The 20812-nt window shown below is 45.2% G+C and overlaps 2 protein-coding genes across 6 annotated transcripts in view; both read right to left on the bottom strand.

The window, feature by feature from the left end:
* LOC140650452 (transmembrane protein 161B-like) overlaps window positions 1-9281 on the bottom strand; it is a 57344-nt gene extending 48063 nt beyond the window's left edge. For 4 of the 5 annotated variants that reach the window (XM_072858674.1, XM_072858673.1, XM_072858671.1 and 1 more), the window contains exons 1-3: window positions 8890-9281; window positions 6287-6384; window positions 3129-3285 (exon numbers count right to left, since the gene is read on the bottom strand). In XM_072858674.1, coding sequence (XP_072714775.1) covers window positions 3129-3285; window positions 6287-6384; window positions 8890-9089 — 455 coding nt within the window. In that variant the 5' untranslated portion in view covers window positions 9090-9281. Of the gene's footprint in view, window positions 1-1178; window positions 2997-3128; window positions 3286-6286; window positions 6385-8889 lie in introns of all 5 variants that reach the window. The other variant, XR_012041998.1, reaches the window with a different exon arrangement.
* A 3924-nt stretch (window positions 9282-13205) lies between these two features.
* The window catches only part of LOC140650450 (transmembrane protein 161B-like), a 74883-nt gene continuing 67276 nt past the window's right edge, over window positions 13206-20812 (bottom strand). The window contains exons 12-13 of the mRNA XM_072858666.1: window positions 14925-15005; window positions 13206-14365 (exon numbers count right to left, since the gene is read on the bottom strand). Of these exons, the coding sequence (XP_072714767.1) occupies window positions 14968-15005 (38 nt within the window). The 3' untranslated portion in view covers window positions 13206-14365; window positions 14925-14967. The remainder of the gene's footprint in view (window positions 14366-14924; window positions 15006-20812) is intronic.

Here is a 20812-nt window from a genome sequence, read left to right as displayed (position 1 = left end):
CACTTCTCCCAACATTTAAGTACTTTCTGGTACCAAAATCTCTTCCTGATTGCCCAGCTGGGCAAAACCAAATTAGTTTAGAACCATTACAGATGAGCACTAACTTTTTGTTCACATACATAAGATGCTTTCCATAAATAGTCTGGTATTAATCTTTAAAAGCCATTGATATCAGCATATCCAAAGAGCATGTATAGCATATACATTACCTGACAATGGCACTAGCATACACAATCCTTTTTCCAAATATTAAAACATAGAATCATGGAATCATAGAATGGTTGAGGTTGGAAGGGACCTCTGGAGATCATCTGGTCCAACACCCCTGCTCAAACGGGGCCACCTAGAGCCAGTTGCCCAGGACCATGTCCAGACGGTTTTTGAATATCTCCAAGGAGGGAGAGTCCACAACCTCCTTGGGCAACCTGTGCCAGCGCTCAGTCACCCTCACAGTAAAAAGTGTTTCCTGATGTTCTGTGTGTCCTGATCTCTAGGGAACAGCTTCATGCAGCTCTAATCAATTATTAAATGTGCTTACTCTTGGTTTTTACAAGTGAGTTTAAAACCAGTATTTCACAGTAGTTTTGGAACTATATTTTGCATCAAACAACACAATAAACTTGTCACCAAATTGCAAAAACTTCAAAGTTTCTTCCCTTGTTAAAATTAATCAAAATCCATTCCTTTGGATTCAGCAGGGACTAAGTAAACATTCATGCCCAGATTCTCTGTTTACCTTACAAAGCTTCCATGTACATAGTGTGAAAATCTACATACATATATCAATTATATACAGGAGAAAAGGAAGCGTGTCAGAACATCTTGCCATTGCTAATTCACTTCAAGTACAAGGAAAAAGTAAGATGTCAGGGTTACACGGCTATCCAAACAAAGGAGACAATGTTTTGTAAATATTATGTCTACGGCTGCCCTTGGTGTGTTATCAGGAGAGCTAATAAAACTGGCTAGCAGGCAGAGCTCTGCCTCTCTGACATATTGACTGCTAGAACCTTTGAATCCTATGTTTTTGTCTCTGGTCTTGGGCCTGCCCTGACAACTAGCTTGGAGAGATCTTCCCCACTGGGAATACTGGGTAAAGATGTCTGGTCCCCAAGCCCCTGCAGGTGCATCTGCAGAGGATGCTGTGGAAGCTCTGCAGTGGTGTATGGAGCGGATACAACAGCTTGAGTCACAGTATTCACGGGAACTGGGATCGTTACTGGGTGAGATACGGGAGAAGACTCAAGCCTTGATAGAGCAGCTCTGTCATCGTGCAGAGGCTCTAGAAAGGACAGGCTCTGCTTCACCTCCCTCAGTCACCCTCACAGTAAAACAGTGTTTCCTGATGTTCAGACAGAACCTCCTGTGTTTCACTTTGCGCCCATTGCTTCCTGTCCTGTCACTGAGCACCGCTGAAAAGAGCCCGGCTCCATCTTCTTTGCACCCTCCCTTCAGGTATTTGTATACATTGATGAGATCCCCCCTGAGCCTTCTCTTCTCTTGGCTAAACAGTCCCATCTCTCTCAGCGTTTCCTCATACGTGAGGTACTCCAGTCCCTTCATCATCTTCGTGGCCCTTCTCTGGACTCTCTCCAGTATGTCCAGGCCTCTCCTGTACTGGGGAGCCCAGAACTGGACACAGGACTCCAGGTGTGGCCTCACCAGCGCTGAGTAGAGGGGAAGGATCACCTCCCTCGACCTGCTGGCAATACTTTGTCTAATGCAGCCCAGGATACCATTTGCCTTCTTTGCAGCAAGGGCACATTGCTGGCTCATGTTCAACTTGGTGTCCACCAGGACCCCCAGGGCCTTTTCTGCCAAGCTGCTTTCCAGTTGGGCGGCCCCCAGCATGTGTATTGGTGCATGGGGTTATCCCTCCCCTGGTGCAGGACTTGGCACTTCCCCTTGTTGAACTGCATGAGGTTCCTGCCAGCCCAATTCTCCAGCTTGTCAAGGTCCCTCTGGATGGCAGCATGACTCTCTGGCATATCAGCCGCTCCTCTCAGTTTGGTGTCATCTGCAAATGTCTGGGGTACACTCTGCCCCATCATCCAGATCATTAATGAAGATGTCGAACAGGACTGGATCCAGTATTGACCCCTGGGGTATACCACTAGTTACTGCCTGTACTGGGAGGCTTGTGGAAGACATTGTATTCGAGGAGTTCATGATCTTGAATAGGCCATGTCTGCTCTATTGGGCCTTTTACTTAGGGCTTGAGAAGCCCGTATGTTAGTAATATAATCTCTAATTTATAATATCTTTGAGAAAGGTATTCAGCATTGACCCCTGGGGTACACCGCTAGTCACTGGCTTCCAACTAGACTTTGCGCTGCTACTGATCACCATCCTCCGGGCCCAGCCATTCAGCCAGTTTTCAGTCCGCCTCACCGTCTGCTCATCCAGGCCATACATCAACAGCTTCTCCATGAGGATCTTAAGGGAGACAGGGTCAAAGGCCTTCCTGAAGTCCAGGTAGACAATATCCACTGCTCTCCCCTCATCTACCAAGCCAGGCATTTCATCATAGAAGGTTATCAGGTTGGTCAAGCAAGACTTCCCTTGGTGAAGCCATGCTGACTACTCCTGGTGATTTTTCTTGTCCTTCATATGCCTGGAAATGGTTTCCAGGATTAGCTGCTCCATCACCTTCCCAGAGATCAAGGTGAGGCTTACCGGCCTGTAGTTCCCTGGGTCCTCCTTCTTGCCCTTCTCGAAGATAGGAGTGACATTTGCTTTCCTCCAGTCTTCGGGCACTTCTCCCAACCGCCATGATCGATCAAAGATAATCAAGAGTGGCCTAGCAATGACATCTGCCAGCTGCCTCAGCAGTCGTGGGTGCATCCCATCAGGGCCCACGGACTTATGTATGTCTGGTTTTCTTAAGTATTCCCTGACCTGATCCTCTTCCACCAAGGGTACATCTTCCTTGCTCCAGACTTTCCTTCTGGTCTCTTGGGCCTGGGATTCCTGAAGGCCGGTCTTCCTAGTAAAGACTAAGGCAAAGACAGTGATAAATATATATTTATTTATTCTGCAGATCAACAATACACAGATTTCTATGAATTGAAGAATGATGTAAGCTATTTGGAACAGATAGAATTATTTTAAAAAACAGTAAAGGATACACTGCAAAGGCCAAGACAAGCAGACACCAAACTACACTGATATTCATTTCTTGTGAGGGCTTCATGATACTGCAATAGGCTTCAGTCACCACATACACAACTGTAGCTGCAACAGTGAAATCCACCAGCCACTGATATTCAGGAAAATAATGCAATGCTGAAAAATACAAGTTTGCAAATCTTAAAAGTACAATGATATTTTTAAGGCAATTACCAACATATACAAAAAGGGATGACAATTAAAAATTATTTTCAAATAATTGAGGTCTAGATCCAATCTAGATCCAGATTATCCAAGCTAAGAGACACTTATTTTTTCACTCAGCAACCTCTCCTTTTAACCTGAACTTCACTCTTCACCTCTGTTGCTTGATACTGGAATACCACTCAATAATTTATAAGGTTACAAGATTTTACTATTGTATCATCTCAGCTTTTATGCATTAACCTGCTAACTTAAAAAATCATGGCTAATTTAGATCTCAAAATCAAGATAAAAAATGGTTATCCACTGAAGTCTAGCTACAATTCTAGGTAAGAGTTTTGATTCTCTGTTTAAGATTAAAAGCTCATTGACAATCATTTAATGTACTATATATAATTGCTTCCTCTTTTTCTTTAGAAAAACCAAACTTAAAACATTGATGGTTTGTTCTTCAAGATTTTGATAACATCTCTTGTATAGCAATAACTCATTGTGTAAACGCCATCCTAAACATTCTGGGGAACATACTGTGTTCCATGCAGGTTGGGTGATTTAAAAAGAGAGAGTTTTTTCTTTCTCCCATAGATGCTAGGAACTGCAAAGAACAATTCTTGAACAACGAAGTGCAGTCTGCCCCTCTGTATTGGGTTTGCATGGCAAGGTTTTGGTAGCAGGGGGCCTACAGGGGTGGCTTCTGTGAGAAGCTGCTAGAAGCTTCCCCGATGTCCAATACAGCCAGTGCCAGCCGGCTCCAAGACGGACCCGCCGCTGGCCAAGGCTGAGACAATCAGCAACGGTGGTAGCGCCTCTGTGATAACATATTTAAGAAGGGGGGAAAAATTTCCGCGCAACAGCAGCCGGAAGAGAGGAGTGAGAATATGTGAGAGAAACAACTCTGCAGACACCAAGGTCAGTGAAGAAGGAGGGCGAGGAGGTGCTCCAGGCGCCGGAGCAGAGATTCCCCTGCAGCCCATGGTGAAGACCATGGTGACGCAGGTTGTCCCCCTGCAGCCCATGGGGGTCCATGGTGGAGCAGATATCCACCTGCAGCCCTTGGAGGACCCCAGGCCGGAGCAGGCGGATGCGCCCGAAGGAGGCTGTGATCCCATGGGCAGCCCGTGCTGGAGCAGGCTCCTGGCAGGAACTGCAGCCCCATGGAGAGAGGAGCCCACGCTGGAGCAGGTTTGCTGGCAGGACTTGTGACCCCGTGGAGAGAGGAGCCCACACTGGAGCAGGTTTGCTGGCAGGACTTGTGACCCCGTGGGGGACCCACACTGGAGCAGTCTGTTCCTGAAGGACTGCACTCTGTGGAAAGGACACGTGGAAAGGACCCACGCAGGAGCAGTTCGTGAAGAACTGCAGCCCGTGGGAAGGACCCACATTGCAAAAGTTCGTGAAGGACTGTCTCCCATGGGAGGGACCCCACACTGGAGCAGGGGAAGAGCGAGAGGAGGAAGGAGTGGCAGAGACAACGTGTGATGAACTGACCGCAACCCCCATTCCCCATCCCCCTGCGCCACTCAAGGGGGAGGAGGTAGAGAAATCGGGAGTGAAGTTGAGCCTGGGAAGAAGGGAGGGTGGGGGGAAGGCATTTTAAAATTCGGTTTTATTCCTCATTACCCTACTCTGATTTGATTGGTAATAAATTAAATTAATTTCCCCAAGTCGAGTCTGGTTTTGCCCGTGACGGTAATTGCTGAGTGATCTCCCCCTGTCCTTATCTCGACCCACGAGCCTTTCGTTATATTTTTTCTCTCCCCTGTCCAGCTGAGGAGGGGGAGTGATAGAGCGGTTTGGTGGGCACCTGGTGGCTAGCCAAGGTCAACCCACCACACCCTCTCAAACACCTTCCTACATCAACGAGGTTAAAAAGTCACAGAATATTACTGAGCATTTGTCTTTTGACTACAAGGTATCTGATGTCAAAAACATGAAATTGGTTGAACTCAGGTATTTAAATTAAAGTCTGATATTTATTTTGAAATAACTATTTGGTTAGATTTAACATATATTTGCATATATAACTTTTTAAAGATACTTAAACCCTACACTTTTTCAGTATCTATAAACTGATGCTTGTTTTATTCTCGGGGAGACCCATTAATGCTATTACTTGAAGCAAATAACACTAATTGAAAATTGTGAATGCTTTGCTTACATGCCAGTTTTAAAAAGCTGTGCGTTTCTGTTACAGGTCTTTTCAGCACTGTCCTGGATAATTTAAGCTGCAACATCTCCTGCTCAGCACTATGCTTTCTTGCTTGCTTGCTTGCTTTCTATATTTATGCATACAATGCATGCATATAAAAATGTGGCTAGGAGGAAAATATGTATCACGTATACATATCCATATATGACTTTTATGTAACAGAAAAATTGGTTATGTTTAAGGAGTCAAAAATTAGCATTTATAAAAAAGCCTATTAACTTTCAAAACAAATGCTGTGTATTTCTGCAGTGTTACTTTTGGTTTCTAAATATTTTACTTCAAAATTTCAGATGTATGGGTGAAAGAACTAGGTGTCAGTGCTACAGTACATTTCCTATTTTAGAAGAGCAGAAAGTGTGTTTCAACATCTGCCAGTTATCATTTTCCTGTACAAAGCTATTTTTATGTCTGTTTCAAATACACTGAGTGATGTGATCCTTTTGGTGTTGTCTCATATTGCTAGGGATGCCTAATGCAGCAATAGATGTGCTTTATGCTGAATTTCACCTACTCATCCTTTATTCTAATACTGCTATTAAGATGTCACCCATGGAACAACGAAAGAGATTTAGCCCTAATTTTTGCTTTCTCACTTTCTTTCTTTATAATCAGTTGTACTGTTATTCTTTCATTATCTATTGAAAAAAGATATTCCAGTATTTATTGCAAATAAACACTCGATAGAAAACAACATCAGGATATATTTGATATAATATGTTGTTGTTTGCATCCACTTATTCTTACCTATAGTGTCCCTTTCAGTCACAGACTTTGTTTCCAGATGAAGATCAATGTCTTTTGGAATGGTTAGGGGCTTGTTTTCAATATGACCATTATATTTTCTGTAAAAAAAAAAAAAGTAAATAAATAAAATACACACAGATACAACAAAACTAACTTGTTCATTATATAATAGCATTTCAAATTTAAGTAGTACGCAGACCATTTTTTCCCCCACATACAAACATTTTCATCTAGCTAGGTAAAAGCATTAATTCAAGTTCAAATAAGCACATATCTTGAGAAACAACCAGGTATGTCAATAATTATTAGCTTTGCCTTGCAAGCCTCTGAAATACTACCATGGTTACACATACAGGTCTAAATGTCATCTATATGTTATGTCCTGAGTATGTATTAGGACAGGATCTGGTGGGCACCATCTACTCCAACACACCAGTTTCCTCTGAAAGGAAGCTTCACTGTTCAGACAGGAAGGAAGCTATAGGGTGTGTTATGAAAATTCCCTTCCTAACTATTATATCAATCAGTCTTTATAGTATGAAAGTGTATTAACTTTGTTAATATATATATTAGTTCACATTATACACTGTGATGTAATGAGGTAGTAGAATTTTACTGGAGACTTTGGTATTGTTCATGCTTAAGTAAAACAAACTAAAGGACAGCCCGGCCCTGGAAATAAGGACTTTGCTTCTTGGAAGCTTAGAGCTGTCCATGAAGGATAAAGGATACCCCTGGACAACCAAGATAATGCCAGCATCCTAGCCCCTCTGACACGTCTTTGAAACCCTCCCAGCGTCATCTGGCATCATAGATAAGTAACTACAGCAAGACTGACTCCAGGGACATCTCGATCAATAGACAAGCAACAAGAATGCTGCAGAAATATAGTTGCTTTGCAAAGTTTTCCTATGATTAGTAATCGGTAGTGTGGGTGTTAGTGATTAGTCAAATCGTGTTGTACCTGAATGTTTGAAGAGTATAAGAACCCCGTGTAAAACCACATCCAGGGTGCCCCAATTTGGCTGGGACACTTCATGCGCATGAATAAATATTTACCCTTATAATTCTATACTTTGCGTCCTAGCCTCTCTCCTCGGTTGGCATGGGCCAGTTACAAATTTTTGTGACAGGTGTTCCAATTGGTTCCCCCAGCCTTAACAGTTTATTGATATGACTACAGGTACAGTGCAGAACATATCCATCCTGCCATAGAAATACACTGAAGAAAATCAAAGCTAATTTGAGACTTTTCAGTTGAGGTCTAGGCCAGTAGACTAAAAGACAGCAGTGTTAAAGTCTTTGGATTGAAAGTAAGTAAATGAGTAAGACATGCTTGGGAGTGTTAATTTATTGATCATTCATTGGAAATAACAAGCAATAATCGATCTCAGGAGATAACCAAAGTTGTTAGGAAAAAATAAATATCACATTTTCAAAATAGCATTGGGTCCTTTTGTCACAATAGGGTGCTTAGCAAGTATGTCACCTGAGCTGGACTAACCTAGATCCTTGAAAGATCTATCCTACTAGCCATCAAGCAAAGACAAATTTAAGATAGTTTTCTAATCTAAAAGGAAACGTAAAAATACCATACTTATTTCAATTCATATCCTGCTTATGAAAATAAGCCCAAAAAAATGTATCACTGTATTAGTAATCCTAGAAAACTAATACAATTTAAAAAATAATAACCCAGCATGCTCTCTTTGGGCAAAGCAACAAAGTTAAGTACATTGTGATGCAGAGGCAGGGTTCAAAGCTGTGTTCCAGGTTTTAACCACTCCTGCACAGCATGACAGCAATATACAGAAGCTTCATAAAGAATCACACAAAGATCCGTTTACTCCTATCATACTAGGTGGCTATTTGCTTATACAAAGGGAAAGAATAAGGCAAGCAAAGGTTGATCCTCACACTGCTAAAACCCTTCCTGGCTTCCAGCATTAAGCAACTTGGGGATAACCTGAGCCAGGGATTGCAACCTCTGAAATAATCATTTTTAATAAGTGACATGAATTTGCAACCTCTGAAATAATCATTTTTAATAAGTGACATGAATTTGTTGAATACCTTTCTGAACCAGTCTGAAATCAAAGTATCTTGCAGCAGCAAGTTCCACAATTTGTGTCCCAAATTAAAAAGTGCTTAAACCTACTCTAATTTAATTCATCATCTCCTTGTATAACATGGCAGTAAGTTTATTACTCCCTATCCACCTTCTTGCAAAGTGGATACATACCTCTAGCAAAACTGTCCCTCAATCAGTTCCTAGACTAGTAAATCTTAGCCTACTCCTCCTTATGTGGAAGCCTTACTTCTAGTCATCAGTTAGCCTTTTCTAGTTCTACTAAATAGTCTTTGAAATACAGTACAAACAAAAGTACGTCTTATAATATAGAATATGAAGTTAGATTATGTTTTCCAATTGGGATAGTGCTTTTCCCGGTGATCGCGCGAAGGCCAGCTTGCTTTTGTCCCGTTTGGGATTTTTAACCCCCTGCTCAGTCTGCGCCAGAGGGGGCAGAGTGTGGCAGAGTACACCGCGGATTTCCTGCGCATGTCGCCGGAGCTGAAGGGGGGGGGGGTGTGACCTTTGTTACCCCTCTATATTCATGGCCTGGCCGGCGATGTTCATACAGAGGTAGCCCGAAGGCTGGCGCCGGAAGATTTTGCAGGTTGCCACTAAACGTGCTTCTGAAGCGGAGCAGCTTTTGCGCTTGCCTGGTTCTGCTCCGGTTTCGGGCCCCCGCTCCCTCCCGGCGCCTCCCCCCCCCCCGCTTGGCGGGGGGTCAGGCACCATGCTGGCGGTGCCGGGAGTGGGGCCCGTGTGGCCGGGACGGGAGCTCGGACCGCGGTGGCTCCTCCCCGAGTCCGCCCTACCCGCCTCCGTCCTGCTACTCGCGGCGGGGTGGAACCCATTGCAACTCGAGGCAGGGTTTGCCCAGTCCCCCTCTCCCCCTGCTGAGGACTCTGCCGAGGAGACGGTTGATTTGGCTACCTTTGGGAGCAGTTGGGATTTTCCACCGTTTTCTGAACTGTCCCTTTCAGCGCCCGGTATTGTGGAGTCGAGAAACAGCTCCGGCCAGCGCGGAAAGGGAGGTCGCCGCCGGCGTAGATGGGGCGAGCCCAGGTGCCCCGCTCCTCACGGTGTCGGTCTCGCTTCCGCTCCCGGACGGCAGAGCGGTCGCTGCTGAGGCCCTGGTGGACTCTGGCTCTTGTAGGAATATGATTTCTGCAGAGTCTGTAAAAAGGCTCGTGCGCCAATAGAGCGCCGATCTGTCCCTTGCCCTATTTTTGCTACTGACGGGAAACCCGCCGGCGGTGGTCCCACTGAGTGGCAGACCCCGCTCCTGCAGCTCTCCGTCGCCCCAGGATGTTGGGAGTTCATTTCTTTTTCTGTCCTCTCTATGCCCTTTTATCCAATCATTCTGGGCACGCCTTGGTTAGTCCGGCACGATCCGGTGGTCGGTTGGGCACAGAGACGAATTTACCTTCCTGTGGGTGAAGTGCGAGGGTTGCTGCTGCCTCCCGCCGCAGCCGGCGGGGTACAGCGCTCTCTCCCGGTGCCGGTTGCTGGCCAGGGTTCCGAGCAGGCCCTAGTGCCCGCCGGGTGTCCCGTGCCGGCAGCGCCAACTCCCCCGAGCCACCTGCTGGCCTGTTGGGGGCGCTGCCGCCAGAATTTAGGGACTTTTGGGACGTTTTTGAGCAAAAGCGAGCAGAGACCTTAACACACACCCACCCACACCCCCCCATCGGGTGTATGATTATTCCATCGAGCTGTTCCCAGACGCTCCTCTCCCTTCGGGCCATATCTGTTCTCTGTTACAGCCAGAGATGGTGGCCTTGAAGGCTTATACCGAGGACGGTTTAGCCTGGGGTTTTATTCAATATTCCACTTCCCTCCCTTGGCGCCACTATAATTTTTGTAAAGAAGGATGGAAGCTTGAGGCCATGTGTGGAGTATCAGGGATTGAATAATATTGCCATCAAGAACCCAGTACCCCCTGCCCCTCATTCCTGAATTGTTGAAGCATTTACCAGGGGGCATGCTGGTTTACTAAAGGGGCTTATAATCTTATTTGTGTTCATCAGGGCAACGAGTGGAAAACGGCCTTTGTTTGCACATATGGCCATTTTGAGTATTGTGTGATACCTTTTGGCCTGTGTAATGCCCCTGCTACCTTTCAGGGCTTTATCAACGATGTTTTCTGTGACTTGTTGGACAATTATGTCATTGCACATCTGGATGACATTTTAGTTTACTCGAGGATGTGGGAGGAACATGTTGTTCATGTTCGAGAGGTTCTCTCCCACCTTTGGCGTCACTGCCTTTATGCAAGGCTGGAGAAGTATGCCTTCTTCCAACAGCGTATAGACTTCCTGGGTTACTCAATTGCCCCCGAGGGTGTGAGCACAGACATGAAAAAGATTGATGCCTTTCTTTGTTGGCAGTCTCCCTTGATGGTGTGTGCAGCGCTTTTTGGGCTTTGCTAATTTTTATTGGCGTTTTACTTGGAATTTTGTTCAAAAGGTTGCCCCGCTCACAGCACTGACTCAATAAGGGTGTCCCTTTTCAGCAGACACACAAGGTTCAGGAGGCCTTTGACGACTTGAAGCAGGCGTTTACAATGGTCCCGGTTTTGGCCCACCTGGATACCAGTCATCCTTTCGTGTTGAAGGCAGATGCTTCTGCCCATGCCATCAGGGCAGTACTTTCTCAGCGTAGTTCACTGGATGGACAGCTTCATCCTTGTGCCTATTTCTCCTGCCAGTTGACTGCTGCAGAGAGGAATTACAATGCCTGGGATGAAGAGTTGCTGGCCATGGGGGAGGCGTGTGCTGAGTGGAGGCACCTTCTTGTGGGTCCTGCTGAGCCTCCTTTGGTTCTGACTGACCATCGAAATCCGGAATATTTTAGGAACCTAAAGTGCCTCTCTCCCAGTTGGCTCATTGGGCAACTTTTCGCTCTCAGTTTCCGTTTACTGTCACCTACAGGCTGGGTAAACAAAATGGCAGGGCAGATGCCCTGTCACGTCAGGAAGCCTCAGCAGGAGATGCTGAGGCAGATCTGCTCCCCTGTCATTTTTCTCTCTGCAAAATTTTTTTGCGGCTGTGCCAGCCAGTACCTTGGTTCTGTGCATCGAGTGATGGCCGGTGATCCTTTGGCCATGCGGTTTTGGGCAGGGGATACTTCACAGAATCTGCAGGAGAAGGATGGTTGTCTGTATCACGACGAGCGGCTGTATATCCCTGCCGACCCGCTGCGCACACAAGGTCCTTCAGCGCTGTCATGATGCACTGACAGCAGGGCACGGTGGTCATCAGAAGACTGCATCAAGTCACACAGAGCTACTGGTGGCCTATGGTGCATGCTGATGTTGCAAGCTACATTCAGGCTTGTGATGTCCATGCCAGGGCCAAGAGACTGATGTAGAGGCTACGGGGACTATTACAACCCTTACAAACTCCTGAGCGGCCACGGCAAATTACTTCAATGGATTTCACTGTGGACTTGCCTGTGTCTCAGGGGCATACAGCGAGCGGTGCTTGTGGTGGTGCACTTGTTTACAAAGGTGGCTATTTTTGTTCCGCTAAAGAGGCTGCCCATGGCCCTCAGACTGCATACTTGGTTTTGCAGCTATTGCTTCACTGTCATGGTCTGACAGATAGCATGGTGACAGATGAAGGGGCCCAGTTTACTGCCCAGTTCTTGAGGCAGCTTATGGGCCTGCTGGGGGTCCAACTCTGTCTTTCCACCCTTTATCACCCACAGTCTAATGGTCAGATGGAGCAGGTAAACCAGATCCTGGAGCAGCATCTCCACTGTTATATTAATTAACATCAAGATGACTGGGTCTCTCTGTTACCGTTGGCAGAATTTGCACATAACAGCAGTGTCCACTCTTCCACGCATCAGACCCCTTTTTACACACAGTACGGTTTTCATCCCCGTGACCACCCAGCTACTCCAGTGGCTGTCCAGGGGTTTTCTCCTGAGGACTCCCTTGAGCGGTTGCAGTATATGCATTTGTTTCTTCAAGAGCAGCTGGAAAAAGCAAAGGCTGCTTACAAAGACTATGCAGATAGTCATCGGTGACCAGCGCTGGACTTTGTGGTTGGGGACTATGTTTGGTTGTCCGGTGAACATGTTTGTTCTGTGCATCCTTCTTCCAAGTTGGACCACCATTACCTGGGCCTGTATAAAATCTGGTTGCGTTCCGTCTGCACCTTCTACGCACTCTCAATATTCACCCATTGTTCACGTCTCCCTGTTAAAACCTGTTCACCCGGATCCCTTCCAGTGGCAACCTCTACCTCCATCTCCAGTTATGGTCCAGGGCCAGAGAGAATATCGTGTCTGGGATATTTTGGGTTCCAGGATATCCTGGGGTACCCTGCAGTATTTGATTGATTGGGTGGGTCATGGCCCAGAGGTTCCTGGGCGCCCGTTATCCTGCTAAGTTTGGTCCACTGGAGGATGTGGGGGCACACCCTGGGTGAAGGAGGGAGATAGATAGTGTCAGGGTTACATAGGTATCTGTTCAAAGGAGATGATCTTCTGTAAATTTTAAGTCTTCAGCTGCCCTTGGTGTGTTATCAGGAGAGCTAATAAAACTGGCTAGCAGGCAGAGCTCAGCCTCTTCTGAGCTACTGCCTGCAAGAGCCTTCAAATCTTATGTCTTTGTCTCTTGTCTTGGGCCTGCCCTGACAAGCAGCTTCTTCAGAGAACAGAGAGGTATATCCACTGACTGAAAATTAAGGTTATTATACATCCTATTGTTACAATAGCAAAGTAAAGAAAGCAGCATTTAAGTCTCCACATTACCATCCTGATTCCCTCTGAAGTTTCATATCCATCTGTCAATAAAATGTACCTTATTACAAACAACTACATACACATATTAAAACTGTATTTTCTTGGTTAGATATTAATGTACTATGATAAATACAACAATCATAATAATTAAATTACACCAACAGAATTTGACTGTTTAGACATGAAAACGTAGCACCACATTTGAAACATTACATGCAAAAGTTTAACAGGTGAAAAAGGACTTAATGCAAATAGGTGAACTGTGATACAGTTTTCTACCAAGCTTCACAGTAAATTTTTCCAAGATTACAAAATTTAAGCTCATACGTAAGTACACATTAACATGCCATGCTTCCACACAGCAGAGAGCATATGATTGCCCTGGTGAAAGTGAGAATATGCATGCTTTGGATGGCAGAAGATTGACAAGGTTGAGGAAAGGCATTCGGTGTAAAGTGCAATTAGTATTTGGCAATGCAATTGTGTTTTCCTGTTTAAGGCTCATATTGGTGAAACATGTAACTTAAAGTTATAGTTATGTAACTGAAGTTATTTTAAATATTAATAAATATCACTGGTTAAATGCACAGTTATAAATTGTAATACTATTAACTATTTTGCTTCAATTTGTTACAGAAAACTTGGATAAAATGATTTTTCTGAATATTAAAGAATATTGTGACAAACGTGTAATATCGAAGCATTATATATTAAAGAGAAGGCTTAATTTTTTAGCCCAACATTTGGCAAATAAGGTTGCTACCCATGTAGCTTAAGTAAGAAATTGAAAAAAAAAAAAGCTTTGATTTTATGATGAACAGGTTATATGTGCAGTTTATATGTGCAGTTTATGAATTAACACAAAAGTTAGATATTAAGAATTTTAAGAGAGCAGTTTATATTGGAATAAAAAAAAAAAAAAAGACCAAAGGAAACCACCTATGTCACCAAAAAGCAAGTCACTGGGTATTTGTTTTAAACATAGCCAATTCAGAAATCTTGCATAAACATAGCAAGCTCCACCACCTCAAGATCAGTCTTGGTTCTTGCCCCAATTATGCTTCTGGTGAGGCTGTTCCAGAGCTTCATGACTGAAGATCAGAAATCTGTTTCCAGCTGAAGTTGATAGACAGCTATCCTATCCTTCTCAGACTCTTTTTGCTAGGTTAAACAAGGCAAGCTCTTTTAGCCTCCTCTTGTAAGACAGGCTTTCTGTTTCCTGGATCATCCTAGCAGTCCTTCTCTTCACCTGTTTGAGTCTGAATTCATTTTTCTTGAACATGAGTGATCAGAATTGTACACAGTAATCCAGATAAAGTTCTATATCAGTGGCCTTGTGCAACAAGATTAACATTTCCCTCTCTCTTTACTGGAAATACCTCACTTAATATATCCTAGGAGCACATTTACTTTTTTCACAGCTGCACAAGAGTGGCAGCTCACAGTAATCCTGTGTTCAACTAATATACTCAAATCTTTCTCATCTTGCTTCAAGATGAAGAGCTTCCATTGTATATAAGATTTCCTATTCTCAGTCTTCATCTAAATGAATAGATTCATTAAGAAAATTCTTGCCACCAAATTAGCAATGTCACAGACCACTTTTGGAGACTGGGAATTACCTAGTTCTGTACAATTTGGGCACGTTAAGTTCTCTGTTAAACCGAAAGAACACAGTTCAGTACAGAGCTGTGGCAATCAAAACAAGCAGGGCAATCATATTCAAGAAGTTTTAGACCCACACAAAACCAAAAGTTTGTCAGTAAAGTTGTTATATGGAGTAAAAAAAAAAAGAAAAAACTTAAAACAAGTTTTTACCTATCTTTTTTGCTCTTGCCTCTTTGTTTCCCTGCAAGAAGCCTTAGACCTTCTTCAGTAGGATGCTGATACCATTGTAAACTAAAGAAAAAAAAAATCCTCAAGTAAAACAATGTCAGTATGAGCAATTCAGAGTGCTTTTTAAAAAGAGAACTATATATCAACACACATACATACACACATTAAACCATGTCATTTGCAGCACCTAACCAAAATACCTTTGTGTTAAAGTACCAACATTGTCTCAACTGATGAATTACAGCTAAACTTCAATTCTCTTCAGCATAAAAGACACGTGTTCATAATTAGAAAGGTTTGGAACTATCAATGCACCATTCAAGTGAAAGCACTTATGCTTCTTAAAACACCAAATTTTCAAGTTGTCATCAACCACAGCAGAAAAGGCTGTACCTATATTGGAAAAAGGTCACTATATCATTACAATTACCTATGAGAATCATGTTCTAAATGATTTTATTAAGGATAACTATGCTTCTCAAAAAAGAGTAATTTTTTAAAGTCTGCAACAGCTATTATGGAATAACCATAACCAGTCTTTTTTATTATACAGACCAGATCTTTACATCTACATTCCTGTCCTAAAAAACACCACAGCGATATCTTCAACTCTTACTAGAAAGAAGAAAAAATGAACAGTACAGCTTACAAAAGCATAGATATCAGTACATTAAGGGTATTTAACTGTAGCGTAGAAAAATATTTGTACATTGGGTTTACATGGGGAGGTTGGGGGGGGGAGGGGGCAGGTCTGCAGGGGTGGCCCCTGTGAGAAGACACCAGAAGCTGCCCCCATGTTGGACACAGCCAGTACCAGCCAGCTCCAAAACAGACCCACCACTGGCCAAGGCCAAGCCAATCAGCAATGTTGGTAGCATCTCTGTGATAACATTCTTAAGAATGGGTAAAAAACGCTGCACAGCAGCTGTGAGAGAGAAGTGAGGGAAAAAAAAAAAAAAAGAGAAAGAAACAACCCTGCAGACACCAAGGCCAGTGAAGAAGGAAGGCAAGGAGGTGCTCCAGGCACCAGAGCAGAGATTCCCCTGCAGCACGTGGTAAAGACCATGGTGAAGCAGGTTGTCCCCCTGCAGCCCATGGAGGTCCACAGTGGAGCACATATCCACATTGCAGCCCCTGGAGGACCCCTAAACACAGCAGGTGGATGTGTCCTGAAGGAAGCTGCAGCCCGTGAAGAGCCCACGCTAAAGCAGATTTTCCTGAAGGTCTGTAGCCCATGGGAGGGACCCCACGCTGGAGAAGGGGAAAAGCATGAGGAAGAAGGATCAGCAGAGATGAACTGTTATGATCTGACCACAACCCCCATTCCCCATCCCCCTGTGCCGCTCGGGGTGGGGGAAGGAGGTAGAAGACTCATAGAATGGCTTGGGTTGGAAGGCACCTTTAAAGATCATCTAGTCCAACCCCCCCTGTTGTGAGCAGGGATACCTTCCACTAGATCAGGTTGCTCAAAGCCCCATCCAACCTGACCTTGAACACTTCCAGGGATGGAGCATCCACAACTTCTCTGGGCAACCTATTCCAGCGTCTCACCCACCCTCATCGTAAAAAAACCCCTATTCCTTATATCCAATCTACATCTACCCTCTTTCAGTTTAAAACCGTTGCCCCTTGTCCTGTCACTACAGGCCCTGGTAAAAAGTCTTTCTCCACCTTTCTTATAAGCCCCCTTTAAGTACTGAAAGGCCGCAATAAGGTCTCCCTGGAGCCTTCTCTTCTCCAGGCTGAACAACCCCAACTCTCTCAGCCTTTCCTCATAGGAGAGGTGTTCCAGCCCTCTGATCATTTTTGTGGCCCTCCTCTGGACCCACTCTAACAGGCCTGTGTCTTTCTTGTACTAGGGACCCCAGAGCTGGATGCAGTACTCACGTGGGGTCTCACGAGAGCAGAGTAGAGGGGCAGAATCACCTCCCTCGACCTGCTGGCCACGCTTCTTTTGATGCAGCCCAGGATACAACTGGCTTTCTGGGCTGCAAGCACACATTGCCAGCTCATGTCCAGCTATTCATCCACCAGTATCCCCAAGTCCTTCTCTGCAGGGCTGCTCTCAATCCCTTCATCCCCCAGTCTGTATTGATAATGGGGATTGCCCTGACCCAGGTGCAGGCCCTTGCACTTGGCCTTGTTGAACTTCATGAGGGTCACATGGGCCCACTCCTCAAGCCTGTCAAGGTCCCTCTGGATGGCATCCCTTCCCTCCAGCGAATAAACTGCACCACTCAGCTTGGTGTCATCTCCAAACTTGCTGAGGGTGCACTCAGTCCCACTGTCTATGTCATTGATGAAGATATTAAACAGTATTGGTCCCAGTACGGACCTTTGAGGGACACCACTCGTTACTGGATTCCACTTGGACATTGAGCCATTGACTGTAACTCTTTGGATGTGGCCATCCAGCCAATTCCTTACCCATCTAAGAGTCCATCCATCTAACCCATATCTCTCTAATTTAGCAGCAAGAATGTTGTGGGGGACCGTCTCAAAGGCCTTACAGCAGTCTAGATAGATGACATCCGTAGCTCTTCCCTTGTTCACCAATGCAGTCATTCCATTGTGGAAAGCCACCAGATTAGTCAGGCAGGATTTGCCCTTGGAGAAGTATTGTTGGCTGTCTCTAATCACTTCCCTGTCCTCCATATGCTTCGACATGTCTTCCAGGAGGATCTATCTGTTCCATGATCTTACCATGCATGGAGGTGAGGCTGACTGATCAGTAGTTCCCAGGGTCCTCTTTTATACCCTTTTTAAAAATGGGCACAATGCTTCCCTTTTTTCTCCAGTCACTGGGGACTTTGCCTGACTGCCATGACTTTTCAAACATGATGGAGAGTGGCTTGGCAACTACATCAGCCAGTTCCCTCAGGACTCTGGGATGCATCCCATTGGGTCCCATGGACTTGTGTATGTTCAGGTTCCTCAGGTGGTCTCGAACCTGATTTTCTCCTATGATGGGAAGGACTTCGTTCCCTCAGTCACGGCCTTGAGGTTCAGGGGCTTGAGAGATGTGGGAAGAGAGATTACCATTGAAAACAGAGGCAGAAAAATTGTTGAGTACTTCAGCCTTCTCCATATCAATTGTCACCAGTTCTCCTGTCTTATTTACCAGCGGGTGTGCATTTTCTTTAATCTTCCTTTTCTGGCCAGCATACGTGCAAAATCCCTTCTTAGTATTCTTTGCATCCCTTGCCAAATTGAGCTCCAACTGTGCCTTAGCTTTCCTGATCCCACCTTCAGAAAATTTGCAATAACCTGGGATACTAAGCCACTCAACCTAACTTCAACACCCAGACAATATCTGGCAGTGTGCCACACGAGCCGACAATGTGCCCTTGCGGCAAAGGTGGCTAACAGTTTCCTGGGCTGCATTAGGAGGAGCATTGCCAGCAGGTTGAGGGAGGTGATCCTTCCCCTCTACTCAGCACTGGTGAGGCCACACCTGGAGTACTGTATCCAGTTCTGGGCTCCTGTCCTGGTTTCGGCTGGGATAGAGTTAATTTTCTTCCTAGTAGCTGGTATAGTGCTGTGCTTTGGATTTTAGTATGAGAATAATATTGATAACACACTGATGTTTTGGCTGTTGCTAAGCGGTGTTTAGACAGGGCAAGGACTTTTTCAGCTTCCCCTGCTCTGCCAGGTGCACAAGAAATGGGAGGGGAGCACAGCCAGGATAGTTGATCCAAACTGGCCAAAGGGCTATTCCATACCATATGATATCATGCCCAGTATATAAACTGGGGGGGAGTTGGCTGGGGGGTAGCGATCGCTGCTCGGGGACTGGCTGGGCATCGGTCGGCGGGTGGTGAGCGGTTGTATCATTTTTATTTATTTATTTATTTATTTATTATCTTTTTTACCTCCCTTGGGTTTTGTTCCTCTCTCTCTCTCTCGTTGTTTTCCTTCTCATTATAATTCATTATTATTATTACTATTATTTTGTTCCAATTATTAAACTGTTCTTATCTCAACCCACGAGTTTTCTTACTTTTGCTCTTCCGATTCTCTCCCCCATCCCACGGGGGGGGAGTGAGCGAGCGGCTGCGTGGTGCTTAGCTGCCAGCTGGGGCTAAACCACGACAATCCTTTTTGGCACCCAACGTGGGGCACGAAGGGTTTGAGATAATAACAGATTAACCAGAGCGTATTAAGGAATTCAGATCTGTTAATAGTTGTGGGACGTGATATTGATCCATCTGTTCCTAGCATTGGTTTACCTCATCTGCACCATGCTCACTTTTTTGCTGTACATGTTAAAGATCGGTGTTGGTTTTTGCAGTTTGCTGTGCTCTGCTTTAATTGGTGATGTTTTGCCTGGGAGATTTGTTATTAAAACAGTGACCTTGGGTTTATTTTGGTATCAAAGTGCTGTACTGAAACCGTTATTGTATGTCGGGTATCATCTTATGGAGACAATTCGCAATTACACCTCTTCCTCTGAGAGGTTTTTTATGGAGGAAATGCAGAATTGTACCTTCACTACTTTCTTCTACAATGTTTCCTCCTTTGTTACAATAACTTATCAGTATCTTGAACATCCTTGGGTAGTTAAGATACATCTATTGGTATTGCTTCGGAATACTGTTTCGATCTTGTCCAAGATTAGTAAGCAATTTAAGAATATCATCCAGAGATCTGCCCCAAGGCCGGATAGTTATGAGTGGCAGAGTGTGGGGGATAGCATGGGCAAATGCCTAGGACAGTGGGCACCTCCAATGTTTTGGAACTTCACCCCTGAACAAGTGCAGAATCCTGAAAAATTAGTAGACTATTTGGAAAAAGTATGTTGTCACCCTGGCAGTTCCATAGAGACACAAATCACTGCACTGTGCTGGGGTCTGGCCCATGCCTACTGAGCCCTGTTCAACACTATTCAGAACCCTCAAGGATCTGGTCACAAAATGACAGGCACTGCAGCTACTGTAGCCCCTCCTGCGACATGCACTGCGGCTGCTCCAGCCCCCGCTGCAACAGGCACTGCGGCTGCTCCGGACAACTCCATTACAAGCACTGCAGTTCAACCAGGGAACCAACCCGTGTCAGTATCAGTCACCCCTATACATAAGAAGAAATCCTGGAAGCAAAAGTCAGCTTGTTTAGAAAGGGAAGATGAAAGACCAGGGCCATCACAAGGAGAGGAAGAGGAAGAACTCATAAACGAGACAGAAACCACCCGATCCCTATCCCTGAGTGAGCTGCGAGATATGTGAAAAGATTTCAGCCGTCATCCAGGCGAGCACATTGTCACCTGGCTGCTGTGATGCTGGGATAATGGGGCCAGTAGCCTGGAATTAGAGGGCAAGGAAGCCAAGCAGCTGGGATCCATTTCTACGGAAGGGGGCACTGACAAAGCGATTGGAAAAGAGGAACCAGCCCTCAGCCTCTGGAGGTGACTCCTGTCAGCTATAAAAGAAAGATATCCCTTCAAGGAAGTTGTTGTATATCGCCCAGGCAAATGGACCACCATGGAGAAAGGTATCCAGTACCTGAGGGAATTAGCTGTGCTGGAAGTGATTTATGGTGACCTGGACGACGTGCGGTCACCCACAGATCCAGATGAGGTCCAGTGCACAAGACCTATGTGGCGGAAGTTGGTACGGAACGCACCATCATCGTGTGCCAACTCATTGGCAATACTGACCTGGAAAGATGGAGAGGGACCAACAGCGGATGAAGCGGCTAGTAACCTCCAGGAATACGAAGAAAGTATCTCTTCCTCCCTTGTCTCAGCTGTGGAGAAACTGTCCCGGGAGTTCCAACGATTCAAAGAAGATATGTCCTAATCCCCACCTATACGGACCAGTGTCTCAGCTATTAGGAATCAGCGTTCCTCTGCTCAAGAGAGAGGATATAGAGGG

Source organism: Ciconia boyciana, chromosome 4, assembly GCF_034638445.1.
Source record: "Ciconia boyciana chromosome 4, ASM3463844v1, whole genome shotgun sequence".
Lineage (NCBI taxonomy): Eukaryota > Metazoa > Chordata > Aves > Ciconiiformes > Ciconiidae > Ciconia > Ciconia boyciana.
The sequence above is the reverse complement of the archived record's forward strand: the minus strand, read 5'-3'. Positions and strand labels throughout refer to the sequence as shown.